Below are 26826 nucleotides of genomic sequence, written 5' to 3' on the forward strand. Positions count from 1 at the left end.
TTAATTCAGAAATAACTTTATTGCGTAAATTCTCATAAGTATTAAGATAATACTATTATGTTATTCTCCACTTCAAAAATACTGTAATGATAAATAACAAGGCTCCAAACAAACTTTACATGAACAGAGAGGGCGCTGTTCATCAATATGCACCTGTAATCAATTCCAATCAGAAACTGAGTAATATTTACTTTAAAGACTGTCGATACAATTTTGACAACACAAGACTATTACACACCTGTGAATCAGTTGCAGTGTGCAGTATCATACATATTTTGCAGTATATCTGCTTACTGTAAATGCATTGATTTTTCACTGGGTTTTAATTTTGCTATTTTCGCTGATAAGTAAAATTCGCTAAAAAGTAAATCTATGTGAACATGAAAAATAAATTCATCATTTCCTTAACAAATTCGTGAAATTAAAATCAGGGAATATACTCAATACATCAAAATAGTGAAATTAAATATCAGTGAAAATAAATGGTTTTACTGTACTACTGTATCTTATAAGGGAATGGTTAATGGGATATTACCAAAATGGTGGATTTATTTCAAGTCAAAGTTTCACTAATTTTAACCAGCAGCAGTGGTAGGATCAGAAAAATGTATAATAATGCTATTATTATAGAAAATCACAAAGTATGCACTTAGTACACACTCAGATTTTAATGATGTACACTATGTGCGTACTTTGTGATATCCTCACATAACAACCATAGCATAGGGTAAAATATTGTGAAAACATTGAATAATCTTAAAAGCATCCACATTATATGCAAATTCATAAGAGGTACTTATTTGCATATTGGTGCAAGCTCCCCTAACTTGATAGAGAAAGCAATTAAGACATGTCCATCTCTCTGAAATAATGTCCCAAATTACGTAAACATACAACTGTGTGAGATGGGAATTGATTTCAATGGTAATTTAACGCCAAAATAGTATTACAGACTGTTGCAATGTCCATTACATTGCATTTGAGAAAATCAATTTAAAATACAATTCAATCATTCCCTTGTTAATTCAGATAATTTTGTTTGTTGGACGCATATTGTAAAACCAAGTAGTTGTAACGAACACCATTGTACAAAACATAAATGGACAGTATTGGGGTCTAACTTTAAACCACCACCTTTCCCTCTAACACACATCCATGCAGTGAGAAGAATTTATGGTGGTCAGGGGAATAAATGAAAAAGTAATCAGAAAGAATTCACACAACAATGACACTATAAACTTTAAACCCAAGATTTCTTCCACCAGACATTTTGAGAGATTTTTTTTTCCCTGACTGAAGTAATAGTATATGACACTGCTCACATTACTCTGGGCTGTGAGACAATTGCTTATTGTATAATGAACAACTAAACAAGTTAGTGATAATATTCTCACAGAAATCATGTTCATTTTGAGACCAAAATATTTCTAAGCAGTGCAAACAAACGTCTGTGTTCATATACTACAACTTAAAGCGAGACACAGAAATGGAGTCCCAAGCGACGATAACAAGACACTAAAAACGCAAAGGCTCATGAGTAGACACTTGTTTGTAAACAATGACACGCTATGGCCATCTGACGCATGCGCAGGTGACGACTCCCTCGCTTCAAATGCACAATGTAACCAAAGAGCAGCCATCAGTGTTTCACCGTACTTTCCACTTCAAAAATAGAATATGAACACTCAATAGATTTACATGACAAAGTTGAAAAGTGGTTGAGAAGTAGAAAGGTTCTTGATAATGTGGGATTAATATTATGGATAGAGAGCAGAACCATTTTTTATAAAGGGTTACACAAGTTGACAATGGTGGTGAAAGGGTTTGGAAGTACGAAATCAGTTTAAAATGGTTAGAGAGTTTGCCAATTAAAATAAAAGAGAATAGAAAAGACTAGACTAGACACGCAAAATGTAGATGATCTTGGCTCTTGATGAGATGGCTAGGGATCCTCGCAATAATAGTCATCATGTTGAGGGTCATCTGATGATCCATCCTCCTCCTCCTTATTGGCTTTGTTACTCTCTGTCACAGTCTCTTGAGTTGGAGGGTTATCAGGTTCACTCGGCTTTGGGGGTTCTGGGGGTGCAGGAGAGGCTGGAGGTGGCGTGGGTGTTGGAGACGATGATCCACTCCCGCCAGCTGCAAAGAAAGAAAACAAATGTCTCTAGATAAGTGGTTCTCAGCGTTTGTTTAATTAATACTACAGTGTGACACAAGACCTTGATTCATTGAACAAAAAATGCTACTTTTCATGAAGAATTCAAATGTCCTGAAAACTATTTGACGTGAATAGAATCCACCTTTCCATGGAGTTCCATGCACACCATTCAAACTGAATTCTGGCTAATAACATTACAGCAGCTCATCTAAGACTCCTACAAGCAACCTGTATCTGTTGCCAGCCGCTAAGAAAATGTTCTTTCAATATTAATATGTGCGTCTTTGATTAAATATACTCCGAATACGAGTTGGTAGTCATGTTATATCATTTGGAAAATAAAAACACTGCAAAGTTAATATAGTACAGAAAACAGCATGAAGACTGCTTCACATTGTCAGTCTAGCAATGGTATTCTAATGCACATCACCAGGTAACATTATCAGGCAATACTGAATGAGTAATAACATTTCCATGATTTCACAATATACAAGGAGGGGATGGTGATTGATTACAACTAAGAAATTATGTGCTACAAATGACATCAAAATGAATGCAGTTGTGACTACAACATTTTCTTATTTTCTGAATTGTCTAAAGTAGTGGCTGGAATGTACAGACTTTGAGTCTAGTTTAACGAGACTGAGGCTTTTGATAGTTTAAGTATACATAATGGAACTACAACTATAAGACCAAAATATACATGAAATGAAACATACCATCTTTTGCTTTTCCTGCTAATGCATTTCTCTCCGCCTGCAAAGCTCTACATAATTTTTCTAATTTTTGAATCTTGCTGGCCTGTGAAAGCATTTCTTTATCACGTATAGTTTTCTGCAAAGAAAAATAAAATATTTATTTGTATTATTATTATTATTACTGCTGTACAAATTTTAATGATTGTCATAAGAAAGACTGGCATATTGGTGGTCCAATTTGAAAAAGGTGCTAATCACTCAATAACAACAGAGTGAAACTTCCATCTCTTGATGGCAAAACCGAAAACAGTGAATTCACCACATAAACCACATACTATATTTGGGACATGGTGGGACTGGGAGCACCTTCTGATCATAAAATATTAGGACAATTAAATGCACTATATCAGTGGCAACCAAACACGGTTGAACACAAGCACTTGACCATGGTTTCCCAAGTTCTGACATACCTCTTCAGCCATTTTCAGTAATGATCTATTAGAATTCTCCCATCGTGTTCTCCAAGTATGAGTTTCCTTTTCTAACTTTTTAATTTTCTTGGTCATCTGAAGTGAATAAAATAAGTATCTTCGTTATTATGGTATTAACAATCATATAGTGTCATTAATGAAGTATCAAATGTCTGCTTTCTGTTAACATTTTTGTTATGTCGTTAAATTCCAGCACACTAACTCAACAAGACAGGTTCATTTTTTTTATGACTCATATGCTATAATTCTGCTCGCTTCATTGATATAGCTTGATATGATTGAAAGAATCCAAACGTTCCATGCAACTCTTTATGGTGACAACACATGAGTTCTTTTACACATCACAGCATCTAACAACACAACACAATACACACCATAATATAGTATTATGGTTTCGACTGAATGCTGGCAGTAGTCACTGGACTATGGCTGGTATCAAAGCAAAACTTTACACAAATTCCAGCAGGGGATAAGAGATTGTGTAAACTCCAAAATCTGCTTCCCGACCGCAATATTATAGTAGTTCCTCAATTTTGGAACAAGAAAAAGGGTCCCATTTGTGATGAAAATACACACATAATTTATTGTCAACTTTTTAAATTTTCTCATCGGGATTCGCTACGCAATAATGTTAACGAAATCCCTATAGGAGTTAATTTGAAACTTTACATAGCAAAGTCATACTTACCTTCCTTCCCACCATATCCAATATTGAGTACTGAATAAAACTGAGGTATAACTTAGACGGTTAGACCATTTAGTTTCATTCTAATGCCAACCATTGGATGGTATGTGGTAAGTTAGGTATGGCCAAGCATAGTAAAATGTGCTACTCACCTTATCCATCTCATGTTTGAATTGCTGGAATACCTCGTTACTTTTAGTCAGTGTGGTCTGAAACTCCTCAAACTTTTCAGTGTAAACTTCCAACTGAATGAAAAATGAGAAAAGAAAATCATATTACAACAATGTCAAAATCCATGTAGACTCACTGTGGCGTATTTGGGACTACATTATTGCATGCGTCAGAATACATACTTTTAGTAACAAGTAGTGACGTTGGTGTAAATGAAAATTACGGAATAAACAAAAAGTTAAACTTGAAAGCTCTCTGGTTTCTTTGATGTTTTGTGTGTTCCTGAGTCAACACATCGCACTTGCATGTATATTACACACGTTACTTAGATTTTAGGCACGGCTACATAACCATCTTACCTGACTTCTGAGCTGTAATTCCTGTTCTTGTAACACTTCACATTTTCTTTGATAATCTGCTGTTTCAGTGATTAACTAAAGAAAACAAAAAAATCAACAAAAATACTCATTAAGTTAACAGCTTTAACAAGTCATTTTCAATGACATAGTCCCGGTTTGTATTATAGATGACCTAATGTGTGAAGTTTGAACTGCATTCTTCAAAACAGACAATTCTGAAATTGATCTGACAAATAAAATGAAGTACATCAAAGTCCTAATTGTGTTCAATGTATGTACCAAGTTTAAACCAAATTCATCCACACGAGACTGAGATACGATTCAAGAATAGTGAGAATGTGTGATTTTGATGCATTTTTGGCCTTAAAATGACTGCCATTTGGACATCTTGAATCAGATACTGAAACAAATACATGTGCATATGTCCGATATAACGTCTAATTTTTGAGTTTGATCGACACAAGACATGACTGGATACAGAGGGACAGACGCATGCAAGTTCAATACATATGTCCTGATTGTCGGACTTCGTCTAACTGGAGACTAACAAACAAACTTCTATAAATCTTGCCACTAGAGGGCACTGTCATGCAAGCGCCTGAGCATAGTAAAACAATGTTTAGAAGAACATTTATATCGACACAGTCAAATTTCAATGATTGTCCTCACAATTGTTTTTTCTCTGAGATTCCTATCTTTTTCTTCTGCTAACTGCATGGTACTCTGCTGTAGTTTTGCATCAGATAGCTGCAACTCCAACTCCTTGTGTTTGAACATCTTCTCTATATGCTGCAAAGAAAACACACAATATGATACCATTTAACAAACAATTTTAACTGAATGATTTGCTGAATGCCCCAAAGTCAGGGTGTGGTTTGTAGTAATAAGCACAAACAAACATGAACAGGGAAAAGATGTTGCTAGAGTCATGAATTTTGCATGGAATTTCAGAATATTGTGATGTATCACATTTTTGCTTGATTTTCAGAATGGCATGTGGGATCTAAGTGCATGAAAACTGCACTGCGTGTAAATTGGAGTCATGTGCTATAATCAAGTTGCTACATGACAATGCACCACCTCATTCACCCAACAGATTTGCAGCTGATTGTAGGTATAGTTTTGTTACAGTATCTGCCTGATTTGCAGTACTTTCATTTCATATAGAAGATATTTCACAAAGCAGTTGTGTCTCAGTGTGAACAGCAATCTGACTAACAGCAGTGTGCACTAGTCGGCCATTTTGAATACATCTATGACATGATGTATAATAAATATATAAAATTTGAACATAATCACTCAAAGCGTGTCAGAGATATGGCACTAGAATGGCCACCAGTCGCCTATTTTGAATCAAAATGACATGCGTCATGGTCCCGTAAGGTTCAGTGTATCCGGTTCCAGAATGCCAGAAATGTTTGATTTCAATGATTTTACAGCACAAAAATGGCCACCATTCGGCCATCTTGAGTCAGATCATGAAACAAATTGATGTGCATATGTATAACACTATGTAAGTTTATGTGTGAAGTTTGAATATAATCAGTCCTAGCATATAGGTCCGAATGCACACACACTGGGTCTGAACAGGGACTAAAAAAAAAAAGAGGGAAAGAAAGAGCATGGAGAAAACATTATGATCTGATCAGAAATTAAACGTGTATAAACCAACCTACCTCCTCTCTCCGCTCATACTGTTCCACCAAACCTTTTAATTTTGAAGCCAATTCAAGATTTTCTTCTTTCAACTTAATATTTTTATTATGATTCTCCTGCATTTGTGTGGTGATATCATTGATTGTTTGCTGTGAATAAAAGCAAGAATTATTTTAAAAATTAACCTCTGTTGAAATAAATGCTCAATGTTTTTGAGCCCAAAATATAACATCACAATTTAAAACAGCACAGTCTAAATTATATACTTGAATGCGCTGTTATAAGTTTCACTTAAAGACAGAGGACAGTCTGTAATGTGCACAAACCTGAAACTTTTGTGAGAGCTCTTTTCTTTTTTCCTCTTCATCCCTAGCTCTCTGTAAACTCTCATCCTAGCAACAAAATGTACATCATTATTACATCAGTATCGTTTGTAATGGTTGGTCGACCTTTCTCTTTCTATTAAAAATATGTATCCAATGAAGCCACAGTGTTTGCATTGAAAATGCAAATTAAGTATACTGTCAATTGTTCAAGATAAAACCAAGTAAATTTGGTAAGTCAATGATGATTTGGGGACATTGGTTTTAAAAAGTTCATTACTTAATAGTGGTTCATTGAATTACTTTTGTTGAACTACAACAACATAAATGATAAAAGAGGTTTTATTTTTTTTAAAAGATTGATAAGACTCAACATAAAACATCGTTAACAAGAAATAAATTCTTCAAATCTCAAATTGCAAAGTATAGCTGAGTGAGATTGATAGAATATTAATAGATCAAAGATTACTTACTTTGATAACTTTGTTATGACGTTGTAATTCACGACACAGACTTTCTAGTTTACTTTTAGCGAGGACAGCTTTACTGTGTTCACTCTGCAAGTGATCCTTTTCTCTCTGCAGTTGCTGGAATTGTTTTTGTTGTAACTTGAACTTATTGGTCAACAGACGATGCTCAGCAGTCTGGGAAATAAAAATATCCAAGTGAGTACCCAATCAATGAGACTCAAATCTAGCGAGTAAGAAGCCAATACAATTCAAATCTATTGAGTACCCAACCAATATAATTTAAATCTTGTCAATAACCAACCAATATGATTAAAATCTAGTGAATAACCAACCAACACGATTCAGATCTAGTGAGTACCCACCCTATATGATTCCAATGTAGTGAATAATCAACCAATGTGATTCAAATCTAGTGAGTAACCAACCAATATGATTCAAATCTAGTGAGTACCCAACCAATATGATTTAAATCTTGTCAATAACCAACCAATATGATTAAAATCTAGTGAATAACCAACCAACATGATTCAGATCTAGTGAGTACCCACCCTATATGATTCAAATGTAGTGAATAATCAACCAATATGATTCAAACCTAGTGAGTAACCAACCAATATGATTCAAATCTAGTGAGTAACCAGCCAATACGATTCAAATCTAGTGAGTAACCAACCAATGATTCCATGTGCATCATTTAAACAGCATACTGACAGATAGCATGGCAGGGGAATATCTCAAACTCCTGATATGCAACATATTGAGTGAGTGTTGAGACAGAGCTGGGACATTTGCTTTTTCAGTGTGTCTTAGTAAAATACATGGTTACTGGTTTCAATCTAGCAAGTAAAAAACACAGAAAACAATGTGTAGACTAGTACACACCGACATGCCTTTTTTGGTATTTGGCCACAAGTCACTCAAAAGTCACCAGAACTAAAAATTAATTAACCTGCATATGTCACCCATTATGACAAGCCTTTGTGCCCACTTTGAACCAAATAAATGATCAGTGCACAAACAGAACCCTAATATGAATCCATATTTCAGACTTTTCCAACAGAAACTAATTATATAAGGCAGTTATTGTCTTGTGATTTAATATGTCAGAAATCTTGTGGTCTCACCTATGGAATTAAGACTCACCAAATCAGCATATTTCTTGCACAGTGCAGCTATCTTCTCTTCCGGGGTGTTTAACCCATTCAATGCTTGCATCATTGTTCGACTGATGTGATCAAGCTCCTTTACTAAAGAACAGAAATAGCATCTGTTATCTATATGTACTGACATTCAGGACTCAAGAATGGCCAAATTAATAAATGACATTTACTGGAATTTCTAAGAACTGAAGAAATCGTAAAGCTCCCAATTACCTTTCTTCTTCTTGGCTTTCGTTGTCATTTCCGGTGCATCAGTCACGCCATTATTCCCACTATTCTCATCTTTGCTAGTTTCCACAGCAACCGGTTTCCCAGATTCCTTTTCTTTAGTTACTACTGCCTTCTCTTCCACTTTCTCATTTTCATTGGTTTCAGGTTTCACAATTTCTGGTTCTATCAGTTTGGTTTTTGTTTCTTCAGTTTTCTCCTTTAGTTGAGGGTTATTGTCTTTGGACACCTCCTAAAAGAAAAACAAGAATCGTAGATAGTCGACTTAAGACATCTGTTTTGAGACACCTATTTTCTAATATATAGGTTACCAGTCATGAATGAATACATTCTATAGTTAGTTATTTTCGTGGACGGAGCTACGTCATGAAACGTTCTAAGTTGCTAAGACGTGCAGCACTGTACCATGTATTTCCATGGGTTCTGAACGAGCTACTGTGAAATGCTGGTCAAAAAGCTGTTGAAAATAGTCACCACTGAGACAATTCTCAACAACCAGATTGATATACGTTGCACATGTAGGGGTAACCTTGTTACAACAGTTAGCTTGAAGTACATTTTCATGAAAGTTTTCAACCGGTTTTCAGTTGCCAGGTGACGAAAATGCCTGTTCGTTTGCTACTGAGAATATTAGTTATTTGTTTTTTTATTCTGTCACATCGACAATACTTTGACAGAAATTCCCTACTCACTTTATTTTCATCTTTGGCCACCTTGTCGCCATTGGAATTTATTTCATCTCTAGTAGACACATCATCAGTAGCCTTGTCTCCACCAGTTTTGGTATCTTCCTTATTAGGCTGCTCCTGACTTTGTTTCACCACATCGGATTCCACTGCACCGTTTGTTGGCTTACCCTCAACGATAACACTGGTAGATGAAACTTGCTCTTCCTGGATAAAAAAAAACAGACACTATCTGATGAAGGCAATGTGACCTTTTCAATGGATAGGGAGACAGAGAGGTTACATTTCACAATGTGATTTTATATGATTGTACCTTATTTTCATACAAAGATCTTGCTATGCTAAATATATTTTGTAGTTCCAAGCAATTCAAATTTAGGGAAGGCTAGATTAAATTTTGTTTCCATTCATTAGACATACAATTTTATCTGTCTTGGTGATTAGTTAACAAAATCCTGTTTGATGATGTTTACTGTACAGTAAAGTCCTCCCAATTTGACAAAAATTATGAATCAAAGTTAGTTCCAATCAAGTCTTACTGAAGTCTTGTGTGATTCTGCATCCTTTACTCATAGTTGATTATCAGAAGCACAAATAATCTTTTTATTTTGACCTTGCCACTGCTTCGGAAAAAATAAACTGTTTTTGATCATAATGTAACTAGTCACTAGAATTATTCTGTTGTAATATCTATAATGAACTGCTATATGAATTATTTGCAAGTCACCACAAAGACATTATACATATTTGCAGGAAAAGTTTTGGCAAGGCTTCAATATGACTCCCAAATATCTAAGAAATAATGTTCATCAGGGTTTGTGCTAGTGTCTCGGCAAGACAAGTCCCACTAAAAAAATTTTAAGATATTTGACCCTGGATAACAATATAGATTGAAAACCCAGATTGCTTGAAAAACTGGGTCCCTCTGGGAAGCAAAATATGGGGTTAACGCAATCCCTGTATCATACATGTACAGGGGTCTACTAAAAAATCTGTTAACAATAAAATTTGAATCCATAACATGCTTCCACAATTCAAATTTAGAAAAAAACCTAGCTAGAGAACACTCAACTGTGACAAATACTGAAAACATCAACACATACACATAGCTGTGTAGAGCTAATCACTACCAACACACAATTGATATACATGCACAAGGCACCAGCTTCGTTACAAGTCCTTAATTTCAAGTCTAAAATTTCTACCAGGTGTATTAAATTCAAAATGCCTACTACGGTATAAAATTATGAAGGAAATATCCGCTACACATATTTTCAAGGGTACACAACCAGAAGGGTGGGGCATCAAAGGTATTATTTTTTACTATTCACTTAATTAAGCATTCTGTAAAACTCTGTGATGGCATGCTCTAAGTAGAAACAAGGTATAATGTTTACACAATATATATGTATAGCACTATATATTGTAATACCCAGCAAAACGACAGTGCCAAACAGCAACTAGAAAACAAACCCACCATGCATGGTTATGGTTAGGTATTATACACTGGTAAATCTAAGTATCATAAAGAGTGACAAAAATGTTTCTGGTCAAGTTTTTTTCAAATTTTTTCAAAAACGATGTGGTTAGGTGATTTTCTTTTTGCTAAAATATGATAGCACACAAATTTTGCAGGGTTAATCTATTCGTCAACAGAGGGCGCTGTGCAGTGACCAGAAACATTAATGTTAGGCTTTAACTGAAAATGATTGAAAATAAAGGACATGAGACGTACTACATTGTGACTGGCATCATCAGTCATTTCCACTACAAGCGGAGTATGATTACAGACTGAGTTAATCTCCACAGACACCTGAACATTAATAATGATAATAATAATAAAGAAAAATAAAATCATATATGCATGAATAGTATAAAAGCACCGGCAGCTGTTATTGGCATGACAAGTCTGCATTACCCTGATAAAGCATGTATAGTAGTAGCACAATAGAAACACATTCACATGTTGTCAACTCGTACAAATGATGAGTTAGCGCATCAGAGTATGTAATAATGTGATGACATATACATTGTAAGCGTACAAATCTAAAGTGACCTTTGTAACAGCTGACTACATATACTGCATGGTATCGCATCCAGGGCTAGAGATGAAAAACAAAAAAGTGTGACTGGAAGCATTAGTTTACTGTAGAATAATTTATTTTAGCTGGAATTAATTTTTGCTGAAAAGACAGTTTCGGGGTTGTGTTTGTAATTTATTTTCACAGATTTTTAACGAGTTGAATGTAAAATACAGGATGAAGGTATATTCGCTGGATTTTATTTTCACCAAAGCTTCCCCCTTCAGTGAAAAAAACGAAAATAAATTCCAAGCGAAAATAAAGTATTTTACAGCACATTACTAAATCCAGGCTTCCTCAAGCCCTTCACAAGTCGCCAATGATAATGTGCATTTAGATCATTAACAATAAATTATGCCACTTTCATCATCAATGGCTAAGACTAATAGTAAACCAAAAATTATTTAACAAAAATGGTCATCATGAAAAACATGTCATGACCCCCACATTGGTAAATTAGACATCAGAAAAGCATTGCTTAATTAAGTTTGTGTTACAGTAGCATATTTTAATCTGCTACAGAAGTCTGCCAAATTTTGATTATTTTTATAACGCAAGGAAGTGAAGACTCGAATGGCAGCACGGAATGTCTTTCTGACAATTCAGTGACAAGTACAACATGAGATGCATGTGATATTAGTGTAAAATAAAGAGTTGGCAAGCATGTCATTTAAAATTACCATTTGTGTGTTGGTTGTTACTTGTTGAGCTGCGTAATAAGAGGCCTTTTCATATACCTAGCATAGTAGTACAGCAATGAAAAAAGAAGCAATGCAAGAGATGAAGATGCTTATAACATGACAACAGAGAGCAAATAATACTTGCTCACTGACACAAATCATGCACTTATGTGACATTATCTTTTACTGGTGATAAACAATAAATCAGATAAAGAAAATGGGTGGAGTGTGTCATCACTACTCTAGGAGAATAGATAATTTCATCTTGGTGAGGGAGAGGAGAAGGGAGGGGAAGTACAATATAAATAGATCATCCATGATCAAGAACATGAAACAAGAACAAACATGAAGGCGAGTTCACTCTAACTACGGAAAAACATTACGATACAGTTGCCAATGTGTTATTATTTCGTTTACCCTATGCGTTGGTGTATCAGTCACTCTCTGCGCTGACATTCCATATAAACGACTTTGGGATACAGCTTGCTGAATGTAAAAATGAAACAATGTGAGAGAGAAAGACAGAGTAGTGCGAAAATATGAGAAGTACGACGAATATTCACTGATGCCTTCCAAAATAATCAGTTCAAGTTCAATCCCTAATTAAACCCAACATGTGTAACCGTGCATCACATGGGATATAATCAGATACATTACAGAAGGCATATTTTATTGATAATTCAGAGTGCAGTACTTGTATAAATCAAGACAGAATATTCAACTATGACAGATACACAACATGTAGAGGGCGCTGTTTAAGAAAATCCTACCTGAGCATTAGAACTGCTGATATGAAATTCCATTTCAGGGGATTTCTGAGAAAACAATTTTGTAGAACAATTTGTAGAACTTACAAAAGTCACAATTACTCACAAGTGACAACTGTATTTATGATTACTGCAGATTATGTCCAAGGACCAAATGGTAACCTCAGAGTCAAAGATTTGAGAAAGTGGGGGTTGGGGGTGTCAAACATGAGGAAACCTGACTCAGTAAGCCAAAAGTTATTCGTTCTCAGTATATATATTTTCCTAACTGATACTCAGGGCTAACACAGAAATAAAATAATCATTCTATAAATTCAAATGGGAGGGATCAATGTTTATCCAGGAAATAACTCAGTGTGCATCTCAGATTAATCAAATGCTAAATGCTTTATATTAAATATTTATTTTGTAATATATAAGTTCATATTCGATTGTTGAACAGAGAGCTGGGGCTGGGGTGTGTGTGTATGTGAGTGTGGTGGGGAGTTGATAGTTTGGGGGAAGTACGGAATCTGTCTGAAGCTTATAGCATGTACATGTAATTCACATCAAAAGCAAAGTAGTATTACCAGCATCTAAACCTTAAGTTGCAAACTTTGTCAAGCAATATATCAAAGTTAGTTCAAGGCAGGAAAAGGCTCTATTATTCAATACAAGTCACGCACTACAATGTTAGTCAATAAGTACAATCCAAAGCAAACATCAAAGAGTCAAGGTTATACCATTAGATTTAATGTTCAACTCATTATATGTGTATTCAGTGATTCCTACACAGCAATCACCTATGTACACATAAAATGCATGCACACCTACTTTCATCTACGTTTATTAGATTTTACAACCAAAGTTAATGCATAAAGCAAGATATTAAATAAAGTTTGTGCTAACATAGATGTATCTAACCGTGTCACTGTCAACATCCATCAACAATTCGGAGATTTCAACAATGTCTGGAATGGAGGGCTCTTCAACTGGCTACAATAGACACAGTAAAATGAAGCAACAAGGTCAAAGTCGTTAATAGAGGCACCTTTTTATGTGGCAAGAGACGTGTCATTACATGTATAAGATGTTTGAATACACTATTGCTATGTACCGGTAAGATGCTACATTTTGTATGTACTGTAATTGACTTTATACACAGATCTGAACGCTTTTGTATTCTAGTTTTCTCTCTCCCAATATTGACATATCAGCAATATAAAGTAACAATGTACATGGATTCCCTGTGGTTCAGCAATTAGTGCTGGTCTTAATACCAATCTATCATAACATTTGCAATTCAATACAAGCAGTATTACCATACACATCAAAATCACACTTTTTTGGAGAGAATTACAAGCCCAGCTATTACACTAGCACCCAAAATATTAGAATTTACTGTACTGTAGGAAGACATTCAAAATATTTTGCACTAAATCCAACCTTAAAAATGTTCTTCATTTGGGTCCCTAACACTGAACACATTACAGATTTCCTTTCTGGTTACATTGGATGTTAAGTGATGAAATCCAATCCAACATAAGGCAAGCAGGAAGCTACAGATATAGATTTTTGCCTGTTATATCTCACTAAATTATTACAAGCCAGAAAAAGATGGATAATAATAAGGTTACCAAGAGAATCAAAAGGTAGTACCCTATAGAATCTAGTCTCCCCCACGTGCAACTGCAAGGCCCAATGAAACAGTTGGCTGTCATGCAACTAATCACTGGCTGTCATCAAATTTTTCAACAGAAGTCAACACACGAAAAAAACTAGAGCAAACCACGTCTTCTTACATCACTAAACTGGGCTCACTTATGTCACGTCATGATGTGCAAACCCAAACAATCGAACACATAGAACAGCTGAATGCAAACATTCATTCTTAATCAGGACTGAGTGACTGATACGTGTATGTGTACATGTGATATTTTGAGATGCACACTATACATGTTTTATTTATTACCATTAACAATTCCTTTTGAAATTCCAACAGGATTTCTGAAGCTTTGCTTAGTTCAGTGTCCATCTCATCAGCAACCACTTGCTGGTTTGAGAACAAGACAGAAAAGAAGAAGAGAAAAGAATGAGACGAAAAAAAGAAAGATAGAATATGGTACAAAATGTATGACCAGAATGGTTCAATCAACGTGTGCTACATGCTACACATGCTATTAATCAGTTCAATCTCAATTGTCAAGCCTCTGCATTTGTAATTAGGTACTAAGATGTTTGCCACAATTAGTGAAATTGGGAACCCAAAAAAACAGATCTAATGACCACTACATTACCAGTGACAATTTTATTATTTTGTCAGTGTTGAAAGTATGGTAAGTTAAAGAGACAAAAGTGCATGTAGATTTAGATGTGAATAATAACTGATGTGATCTGGAACTGACATGAGCGGTGAGTGCAAACAAATAACCAATAAATCTATCATTACAAAAAAAACAAACTCTATGATCATTGCAATACTGAATATATCTATAGCCAAGCCAACATGGTTATGCTGTAAACACATTCAGACCAATTACTACATCCTAAAAAGCTGCAATGTTAAACAGCTAAAATTTTTGACCATGTCCAGGATTTAGTTAGCATCACTTATTGAGAGAATGGTATATCCAGAGACTTGTGGTTGATCCGGGATTTCACTGAAGTAGTCATTCAGTTTGTGCTGGAAGATGCTTATATACAATCAGTCATTTGGCAAATATCCACAATTAGGATGGCTATCATAAACTATACATGTTTAAAGCATAAATTTCAGCAAAGGGTAACATGTTAAGGTGAATAAACTACTGCAAATACGAGTAAGTGATTAATATGGCATAACATCAAAGCATTACAATGAAACGCTGCTTTACCAATTGTTTCTCCATGTCTAAATGAATTTCTGAAATTTGCGTTGGAGCAACGATTGTCTCTGGATACCACTACGGAAAGAAAAGTTATGAACTAAATATCATGGTGGTGTGTGTATTCTGTTTTCACACAGAGTTCAGATAGGTGTTACAAAAGCCTCCCTATATACCTTTCACAAAGACATTTGAGGCTGTAAGGTTCACATTATGTACCTGACTTATGGGTCAGCCAACCACAACAAACCCAACTTGCGAGACTGAGTGTGGTGTTGACCCTCGCGGTCATATTATTTTATATCAACCATACCTAAACAAATACTAAAATTACCGATAAAAAATCCTGAAATTCGGGATTCTATTGATTATACACAGTACTAATATCACGACTCACAAGATATGCCCTCAAGTGTTGACGAGGGGATTTCACATTTCACCACATGGTTTTCATATATGTATACTTTGGTGACTCATCATCTAAGAAATGGGAAGACACCACTCAGGCTTTTCAAATCTTACTCTTTAAGGCTAAGTGATAACTCCACTCATCTATCTCACCAAAGACCCAAAGGAACTAATTATCACTCCCAAAATCTATACCATTATGAACAATTTTAATGGCATTGCTCTCTTAATCATTCTCATTGCTGTGTTCATGAGAGACATTTTCAAATCAAAGGAAGCTTAGAAAGAACTCCCGTGTGCTTGAGAGTATTTAAGACACATTAAAAATTAATTCAAAATTACTTGTACATGAGATATTGATGGAAAAGCTGAAAACTAATTATGTAAATCAGGTAACTAATATGAACAGAACAGAACAAAAAAAAATTATGAATTATTATGCTAATTAGAGAATTAATATGAACAAATTTTAATTCAAAATTAATCAGGCCTTTATTCAAATGTGATGATCAGTAATTGAGATATCAGTGTTAATTAATTATGTTAATTAGGAGATTAATAAGCATAAATATTTACCAAAAACTAATTGGGTTTCTGCATAGTTCTCTTTAAAAGTTTCATTAAAATCCAATTTGTGGTTCTTTATATATCAGTGGAACATTATGCAAATTAGGTAATTAATATCCAATTAAAACTAATCAGGTCACTGCATAATCCTAGAAGATCTATGTAGCAAGTCTCATTGAAATATGATGATTACTACTTGATATATCAAAAGCTGAAAATTAATTAATTATGCAAATTAGGTAATTAATATGTACTCATATTACCCTAAAAACTATCAGGTCTGTGCAGTGTCCTATGACATCTATGTACCAAGTGTCATTGAAATGTGATGATTACTACTTGAAATATCAAAAGTTGAAAATTAATTAATTATGCAAATTACCGTTAGCTAATTAATATATACTGATATTACCCTAAAAACTATCAGGTCTGTGCAGTGTCTTATGACATCTATGTACCAAATTTCATTGAAATGTGATGATTACTACTTTAAATATCAAAAGCTGAAAATTAATTAATTATGCTAATTAGGTAATTAATATGTACTCGTATTACCCTAAAAACTATCAGGTCTGTGCAGTGTCCTATGACATCTATGTACCAAGTGTCATTGAAATGTGATGATTTCTACTTGAAATATCAAAAGCTGAAAATTAATTAATTATGCAAATTAGGTAATTAATATGTACTCATATTACCCTAAAAACTATCAGGTCTGCGCAGTGTCCTATGACATCTATGTACCAAGTTTCACTGAAATGTGACAATTACTACTTGAAATATCAAAAGCTGAAAATTAATTAATTATGCTAATTAGGTAATTAATATCTACTAATATTACCCTAAAAAGTATCAGGTTTGTGCAGTGTCCTATGACATCTATGTACCAAGTTTTATTGAAATGTAATGATTAGTACTTGAGATATCAGTGGAAAAGTCGAAAATTGATTAATCATTATGCAAATTAGGTAATTAATATTGCACAGATTTTTACCCAAAACTAATCAAATCTGTGCATTAGTTTGGAGCATCTGTGTGCCAAGTTTCATCAAAATCCAATGAGTGGTTCTTTAGATATCAGTGGAGCAGTCATGGAACAGCTAAAAATCAGCTAATTATCATGCAAATTAGGTAATTAATATGCATGGATTTTTACCAAAACCAAATCAAATTGCGCATTGGCCCAGAGCATCTATGCACCAAGTTTCATCAAAAACTGATGTATGGTTCTTGAGATATCAGTGGAACAGACGGAAACACATACACACACACACACACACACACACACACATACACACATACACACATACACACACACATACAGACACACATACAGACACACTAACTGCAAAGACTCCCATTTTGTGCTTCGCACATGGGAGTCAAAAAATAAACTCACTAGCAAAGCAAAGTATTATCCATCATGTTTTTTTCCCAATGAACCAGTTTTACTTGAATGCACAATGCTACTATTTTTGTCTTCAAATCCTGAAAATTAGGTGTTGTTTTACCCCGGTACTTTCAGTTTAGTTTATTCAGAAAATCATTTGAGAAAACAAAGAGTTAACAATAACAGCAGCAATCAGCTGTTCATGTCACGACATACTGTAATACATTTATGAAATTTTGTGAAATACATATATAAATACATTTATAAAATTTTGTGAAAGTCACCTCCGATTCATATATGCAAGACCCCAGAAAAATCACTCAGGAAATTTCATCTCCCACAAAAATAAAGCTAAACTAAGCTGCTGACTACTTTGTCACATGCACCTCAAGATCATTACATGCTTAGAACTGGTTAATTCAACTACTTTTACAAAGATAAGCAATTTGACTAAATGCGCTTATTTACGAATGTTATGACAGAAACCAGACGCATCAGTGTGTCAATATATACATTTTGTTGGCATAACTTTGCCATTTATTATATAGAATTCATACGATTGAATGAAATTGCATCGCGATCTTCTATTTATATTCAACATTAGTCCCCCACTAGTATTTTGGCATTTCTTGTTGAGTTTGGTTTGACCAAACTTGTTCTAATCGTGTAATGATCTTGAGACGCGCATATAGCAAACCAGTCAGCAACTGAACTGGCAATGTTGCTGTTTTGGTGTTCAGACCAATATGGGGGTGACAGTAAAGTACCGTAAAATTCCTTTTTGAGGCCGCGGCTTTAATTAAAATTCATTTTTTCAATGGACGAATTCAGATGCGTGAAGTCTTGGTGCGGCTTTAATTAGAGCATTCACTTCGGTAACAGTTGGAATTTTTTTCAGAAAACAAAGGCCAGAAAGGGTTAATGATATGCTAATGAATGCACGACACTCGATTGCAACTTTGTTGCGAATCTAAGGCACTTTCGGATTTTTACACGCAGACAAACTTGTACACAAACGAAATTTCACACTGTATAACATACTGCACAATAAATAATATCTACAAATAGATTTGTATGCATTTGCAGATTACGGTACTGTATACTACAATCTCTTGAATAGACTAATTCGTTAGCACCGGTCACTCTTTTAGTAACCATGCAGACAGCCGATTGCGGCATGTTCGACTTCCGGCAGAGTGACTGTACATTCCATGTTTAATCTAGACATCGGGGAATTTAAAATAAAAAAAGTCAATCAAAAAAAAAAAAAATGATAACGAAAAAATACTATTATTATATTATTAGTATATTATTTAATGTAATATATATTTATTTTCTTATTTTTGATAACGAAAAGTATATTCTAAAAGAAGTCAAAACAAAAACGAATGCATTCTTAGTAGCAAATGATCACGGTAACGGTCATGCTGCGTTTCACACAAGTGAATAACTTACTTGTTTTCGAAGTGTTACAATTGCTGATTATTAATCAGTAGTGATTACAATAATGTACAAAAATAAATTCGTTGAATTGTTGTGAAAATTCAACTTAGTTTCACCGCAAGCGAATGATTTTGGTCACATATAAATGCTCGACCGATACGATATCCGCCATGTTAGTTCAAACATCTTTAGTGACTTGAAACTGTTATGTTGACCTGATAGGTCAAGTCGCTAATTAACCAATCGAAACGCTGGATGGTGCCAACGTGATTAAATTACCATAGCTCATTTAAATATGTTAATGTAGTTCAGCGACCTCATGGTAAACGAAACACGGAAGAGATTTACCGTTGTTGTACTGCGATCGTTTGGCTTTGATTTTGATGGGAAAACGGCATGATTTTTTTTTTAAATCAAGAAATTAGTTGTTTTCGAAAGATAAGCTGAGCATTGAAGAAGAATTTAACACTTTTGAAGATAATAACAGCTCATTGTGGAAACGCAGTTTACCCAGTCACGTTACCCACAATAAACCTGTACTCTGGAATAAGCGTAAATGACTACGGAAAACCTTAATTAGACTCTAATTTAAGCGACAGGAATCATTGAAATGTTCGAAAAATTATGCCTTAATTTAAAATTAAATGGTATATTTTTTTCTGAAATATGTGGTGGCTGTTTGGTTTGTGAAAGTTTGGGGTGCATCTTATATTGCAGACTTTTCCCTGGGATCAAAACATGTCAATTTCAACATGAAACAATGTCTCAAGTTAGGGGTGCGGCTTCTATTAAAGATGCGGCCTCAAAAAGGAATTTTACGGTAGTCCCAAACTATTGTATTTATTGTATATGAATCAACTGTGAGTTAATAAAGACATTATTATACCGTATTAGCTCTATTAGTAAAGTTGTTTCTGTGGTCAAATTAAGTAATATTTCAAAGCGGGAGGGCTATCACCATGTCCCAAGCGACGATAACAACACACGCTAACAATGCAAAAGCTCATGGGTAGACGCTTGTTTATAAACAATGACACGCTATGGCCATCTGACGCATGCGCAGGTGGCGACTTCCTCGCTTTAAAGATTCAGTAGACAACGAATGCGAGGTTTGCTTTATAAGTGTTTCTATAAATTGTGCCCTCTGGTGACGTAGATATGTGACATGAAGGTCGTTCAAATCGTCAACATTCTTTTGATAAGTAGTCGTCTACCGATGATGTTTTTAAGAGATTTTTCTATACATGTATTCCATGTGACGAACGACGACAAAAAAAAATGTTGTTGATTTGAACGACAATACCTACATCCATGTACGTAATTTTGACATCACATTAGCATACTATCACCAGAGGGTGCGATTAATAGGAATGGTGTATTAAAGATGAGCATCTAATAGAGCAAATACGATATATAGAAATATAATTACTTCTTATCAAAACATAGCATTCAACTAAAACTAACCTGCACAGCAGACTCCATAGTATTTGCAGCTTCCATAGTGAGATTATGAGCAGATACCTGGAACACAATAAAAGATGGATAAATTATCAAATACAAGTTTCCTTTTGTTGTATTTTGAACCAGTCAGATTTAATTCTCTCATTCATGTATATGCAAATAGTTTTAGTATGTACATGTGTGCAAACAAAGCATGAAATTTTTCACTTGATTAGATGCAAAATTAGAGCTAGAGTGTGACAAATAAAATGTCAATAATGTTGTTATTCTCTGAAAAAAGATACCTTACAAATATCAGTAATAATCACAGACTAGAGAGCAATAAAAGTAAATGGTCACTGATATATACAGCAGGATTCATTAGGAATGCGATTCAATCCTGGTTGTACAAATCCTGTCAGCTCTGCTACAGTACATGTATATGCTGTTCCATCAGCTGTAACCTATTTAATGAGAATAATCTCTGACAGCAAAGATGGGTTTATAAAAATCACAGTGTAGAGTGTGGTAAATAATTAATTTCACTGAATAATACCTCCAATTACAAGACATCAGTGAATTCAGTTACTCATACATTCAATGAATTATAGTATCATATGTAAAATACAGAAAACCCATTCAATTACACTCAATTTTACATTTATTTGTCGCAAGTTTCAGCCACAGCACTTTTCAATGATGGCAGAAGTTTTAAATAATACAATGTTAACACTGTATGGTATTGGTCAATGTGGATAGGTTTCATCATTGAATGGTTTTGGTTGACACAGACAGGATTCATCACTGTAGTTTTAGTCGATGGGCGGATTTCATGGTTTCTTTACTTGATAAACTTGGTAATGACACATCCATAGATGACATATTGTGATGTATAGCTAGATGATTTGGTGCTGTGCCTTGGTTTGAGACACACACACAGCACATGTTTACTTTGATTCATCATAGTACATGTATTTACCTTCCCATGTCTTTGGTGTTTACTTGATAATAAAAAAAATCATGTGTAACGCACATTTTTCTTCTGATCAAATTTGTTGTTCTAGCATATTGCCTTTCAAACATCATCCATGAATACACACGATATATTCTAAGTATTCTAATTTAGGAACAAGTCAAGAGTGAAAAGGCCATGATTTGATTTTAAATAGGCGTCACAAACAGTTGAAAAGTTTACAGTTCAACAACAACAAAAATATTACAAATATGCATTGGTTTTAATTTTCTTTGTAATGACAATAGAAGTTTAAAATAAAAACAAACATAACCACTATGATCACTGTAGAATCTGTTGACATGCAAACAACTCACTACTTGCTTTTGAGATATTACAATCATTGATTATTAAAAAAATAAACTCACTAGCAAAGCAAAGCATTATCCGTCATGCTTTTTCCCCAATGAACCTAAAGTCATGGAGTGTTGAAGAAGTATTTACAAATTTTCACGGTCAGTGACTATGAAAAACGTAAATTATACTTTAAATTAGGCTCCAGACAAAATTGAAATATTTTAAAAGTGTCGCCTAAATTAGAATACGTCCAGTACATGTATATTTTAGGTGTGATAGATTCATTTTTACCAGATTTCACAGACAAGTGATCAAAATTCAAATTTGATTACACATTGTAGTTTAGATGGTTGCACAATTTGTCTTTGCATACAGAATATATAATATATTTTCACCACTAATTTGGCAAATCAGAAAGATTGGCATACGGTAAAACATTTGTAGCTCCCTGGTTGAACATAGATCTACTTTTAATTTTTTGTCAATTTCTGTAAAGTATTGTGCTTTGATTGGGATTAGTATTTTGCAAAAATGACAGACACTTTTAAAGGCCCAGGTATACTATAAATACGCTCCTAAACAATAGGGATTATTTCCTTGCTTGTCACGCTGTAGTAAACAGCTCCAGCCAAGCTCCGGTAAAAACGTGTTTTCTCGAACTTACAGGTCGATTATGTCGTGCCAAAGTGGATGCATGTGACTATGAATATCACAGCAGTGACTGTGTGTAATATTTATGACAATAAATTGTGTACGAGCTGAGATTTTGGCGGATAAAAGTAAAAAACATGAACCGGGGAAAGGGATGCGCGACTAATCTTGAATAATTACTACTGTCAATCAAAGTCACGTGACGTTGGACCGCTGAAACAGGATGCGTCATAGGCTACGCAAGTGATTAACACCATGCATTAAAATAGCCACACCTCCAATTCACACTTGCCCGGGGCAAGTGAATTGGGCCTTTAACTTTAAAACTCAAACCTTGTCATAGTAGTGCAGTGGTTTATAATCTACAATCTGATTTGCTCACCAGAAATAACGATGTTATAAACAATGAGCCAAACATTCTTTTGAAAGTGATTGAGGGTTGACCTTTGAAAACACATGTATCTAGAACATTTTTTTTGTGCATATAGCGATATATTACTTCATATGTTTCAAAAAACTCACTGACTTTTAAATAAAAATTAACAGCCAACTCTCCTAACCATCCCCCATCTACATGTATTTTAAAGTGTGGGGCGCCACCCTATCTGTTTGATGGGACATTTCATTTAATCGAATGAGTGAGCAAAATTCTGCTCGCTAAAATTTGATCTTCAGTTACCTACTCTTAAGTGATGTTATCAAACGTCATATTTTCTCTACTAGTACTGTAGTGCATACAGTTATATAAATGACAGGTGTGTCTATGGTCTTATTAAATCATACTTTGATAATCCAGTAGACAACTGTTGGCTTATATGTGCTTCTATTGGAGTTTCTAATAGAGAAAATACAGAACTTTAATTAATCTTCCCTAACAAAAATATACCCTTTATAAGGAGTAAATTATAATACGAATAAACTCAAACTACAGGTGTGAATGAGCCTTGGCATTAAATGAAGTTAATTATTATACAGTTTTGTTATCATTTAATCAAAATGTCAAGGTGGTTGTTTGGGTTCCACAGATACAAACATTGTTCCAACACAAGGATTTCAGTCAGCTGGGTGTCCTGGGATTCTGTTAAAAGTGAAACAGGGTCGCTAAAACTACTATTCATTGTAGGTAATGAGGAGATTAATAATTTTTACACATCTGATACCGAAAACAGTTAACCAGTGTTCGGCAAGTATTACAGGAGTCTTCAAATGTCTTCCCTATTTGGAAATTGTGTGCCCTGTTTACATCATATTTGAACACTTTATTTTGTTTACTTCAGACCAAAAGTGCTATCAGCGCAGGATGGAAATGCGCATCAACTTCCACTACATGCTGGTCAATATGATCACCATACTACCTTCATGCTTACTTCGCAGTATTCTTGTGATAACCTATGGTTATGGTATACCCTGAATTTTTTTATGAATGTTAAATCAAATTCAAAGTGTTTTCTATATGTGAAGAACACAATGCATGAAATAAAACAAGGTGAATTATTTCAGATAATGGCTGTACTCAATTACTGTATACGGCTTAATTATTTCCACTTTTTTTGACAATAGCAAAGTGTGCTATTAAACTAATGGTGTGAATATGCAAACTTAACAATAGAATGTTTGCATGACAAACCAGTGAATTTAAAAATATTCAATCCCTTGCTACTGAAAAACCACTAAAATTAAAACCAGTGAATATTTTTTCCTTTTACAGTATCTGCACACCATCGTCCTATGTGATATCAATAAATGTTTTTTAAACAATTTAAATAGGCCTTCGATGCAAATGGCACCCATATCTTGTTGAGAGCGATCTTGTTGGCTGAATACGATGTTATGACACGCGCCAGACACACCAAGCGACTGTGTCCTGACATTTCATACTGTGTCAGTACATACATTTTATTTGGATAACTTTGCCATTTATTATATAGAAATTATATGATTGTATGAAATAAATTGAAAGACAATCACATCGTGATATTCTATTTATATTCATTGTGGCAGCCCCCACTCACTATTAGTTTAACATATCCTGTTGAGATTCGTTTGACCCAGCTTGTTCTAATCGTGGAACGATCGCCAGGCAGTGTTGCTGTTTTGGAACAATATGGTAGTGACAGTAACGTAGTAGTTAGGAAGCAAATTTTAGGTAAAGTGATATGTAGCACTGGCAAAAAATGGATCGTTCGATAGAAAAGCATTCATGTTTAATCTCAAATATAAAGTATTTTAATTTAGTTGAGACTACATTACACAAACCATTGATAAACTTTAGGCGACAAGTATGATGACACATGTCATTGAATGCCTAGTTCATTAACTTTGCCTAACTTGAACTGAAGAATTGATACAACATGCACTTGTATCCGCACAGACGATTTCTAGTCACCTCGACCCCTATCCCGTTCGACCCTCGACCCCAAGTTAGACACCTCGACCCCTTGCCCCCTAGTCACTTCGACCCCCGGAGTTACACACTGTGCGTCACTTCGACCCAAGAATTATACAACACTGTACGACAATATCATACTTTCACTGACTAGTTAATGTTCGTTGCTTGTCGATTTCTGTTCATTCTATCGCACGCAACTGCAAAATGACGCCATCTTGGACTGAACCATTGTACTTGATCGGCGACACCCTATTATCCCACAAATGAGGTATTGTCGACGCACATATTTTTACTAAGTAATACTTCAATGAGGTGATGCCGACGCACATATTTTTACTAAGTAATACTTCAATGAGGTGATGCCGAAACCAGTTGTCACTAATATTGACACTTAATAAAAGGTGTGATAAAAGTAATTATTAAAACGAAATGTCTTAACAAGTTTTTTATTTTCTAGGCATGCAGGCTTATATTTATAGCACCATATACAGACTGTCATGATTGTGATGTGTTTGAATAGGAGATATTTAACTCCGTGATTTAGTAGTTTTTTGGAGCACAGGGAATGAAAAGGATACATCTAATTATTATATTTTTAAAATGAACTTGGTGCGTGAATTAAGTTTATTTTTAATTGATGAATTTCATTTCTGAAAATATATAATTAGTTGCGTTGTAAAATAGCATATATGACAGCATTTGTTGCCACTGACTTGCTTGAAATAAATATAATACATTGTTGCAAGTCAGTCATAGGAAAACTTGCCTGGGCGAGTGACGTTGTGTATTCGCCCAGCTGTTTTTTGATCCAAAAACGCGACTGAAACCAACGGGTACGGACAGACGCAGCTGTCAATTATTTTTGCGGAATCAGGATTAAAAATACGCAAGACTATGCGTCAACGGAAACACTGTCATGATGATATGGAACATTATAAATATATTAAAGTATGTGTGGTTGGTGTAATAATGTGATATTGTCGTACAGTGTTGTATAATTCTCGGGTCGAAGTGACGCACAGTGTATAACTCCGGGGGTCGAAGTGACTAGGGGGGCAAGGGGTCTAGGGTCGAACAGGATAGTGGTCGAGGTGACTTGATTTCGCACAGACTACCTGGCACGTGTCCAACCTGTTTACCACTACCAAGGTCATCAGAGTCACGCAATGTAGGTTGCTCGAATAAACTCACATAAGGTAAAATAAACATACTATGCATATAGAACGCGCATTCCATGAACGGTCATGCTTAAAGTAGACTAGACACGGATATTTACTCCATCTGACCATTTGTGTATGTGTTTAATAATCGTGTGCGGTCATGTCTTCGGACATTCACAACATTGGTTCCGAATTCCTTTTATGGTTTCTGAGACAGCGCCGGTTCGAGAAGCTTGAACCGGCAAAAACATCAAGTGGAAATCATTATCATGGGGCAAACTCGCCAGGAATGAGATATTCAAGCTATCCACTCCAAGTATGGGCAAAACATGCCCTAAAAGAACCGCCATTTTCGATCAACACCACGAGCGACCAAAGAAACAAACTTGAGTTTGGTGAGAAAAACGTTACAAAAAAATTACGTATAGCTATTCAAATGCTTTTAAAGATCTGAACGACCACATAATTTCCACGGTTTCCCTTATTTATAAATGTAAGCTGGAATAGTCGATCTATAACTACCTTTGAATCAGTTTCCTTGTACGCAACTTCGTGAGCTATGTTGACCTGTGAGAATTCCGCCATGTTATGACGTCACCGGAAAAGGCAC

General features: G+C 34.8%; 1 protein-coding gene across 3 annotated transcripts; it reads right to left on the reverse strand.

The window, feature by feature from the left end:
- Positions 1–26826, reverse strand: LOC100371254 (beta-taxilin-like). 3 transcript variants are annotated; one of them, XM_085504965.1, is made up of 17 exons: positions 14568–14643; positions 13520–13591; positions 12620–12664; positions 12267–12335; positions 10824–10901; positions 9095–9295; positions 8388–8634; positions 8158–8261; positions 7018–7188; positions 6548–6613; positions 6242–6370; positions 5235–5354; positions 4566–4640; positions 4188–4280; positions 3330–3425; positions 2881–2995; positions 1–2142 (listed from the first exon to the last, which is right to left on the reverse strand). In XM_085504965.1, exons 1-17 carry the CDS (start codon positions 14628–14630, stop codon positions 1943–1945), a joined length of 1944 nt encoding a protein of 647 aa, XP_085361091.1. In that variant the 5' UTR covers positions 14631–14643; the 3' UTR covers positions 1–1942. The 3 variants fall into 3 exon arrangements, with proteins under 3 accessions (XP_085361091.1, XP_085361092.1, XP_085361093.1); XM_085504966.1 differs by lacking the exons at positions 12267–12335; positions 12620–12664; XM_085504967.1 differs by lacking the exons at positions 10824–10901; positions 12267–12335; positions 12620–12664; positions 13520–13591; positions 14568–14643 and adding exons at positions 20732–20788; positions 26739–26826.

The sequence above is a fragment of the Saccoglossus kowalevskii genome, chromosome 11, assembly GCF_978046115.1.
Source record: "Saccoglossus kowalevskii chromosome 11, keSacKowa6.1, whole genome shotgun sequence".
Taxonomy (NCBI): Eukaryota; Metazoa; Hemichordata; class Enteropneusta; family Harrimaniidae; genus Saccoglossus; species Saccoglossus kowalevskii.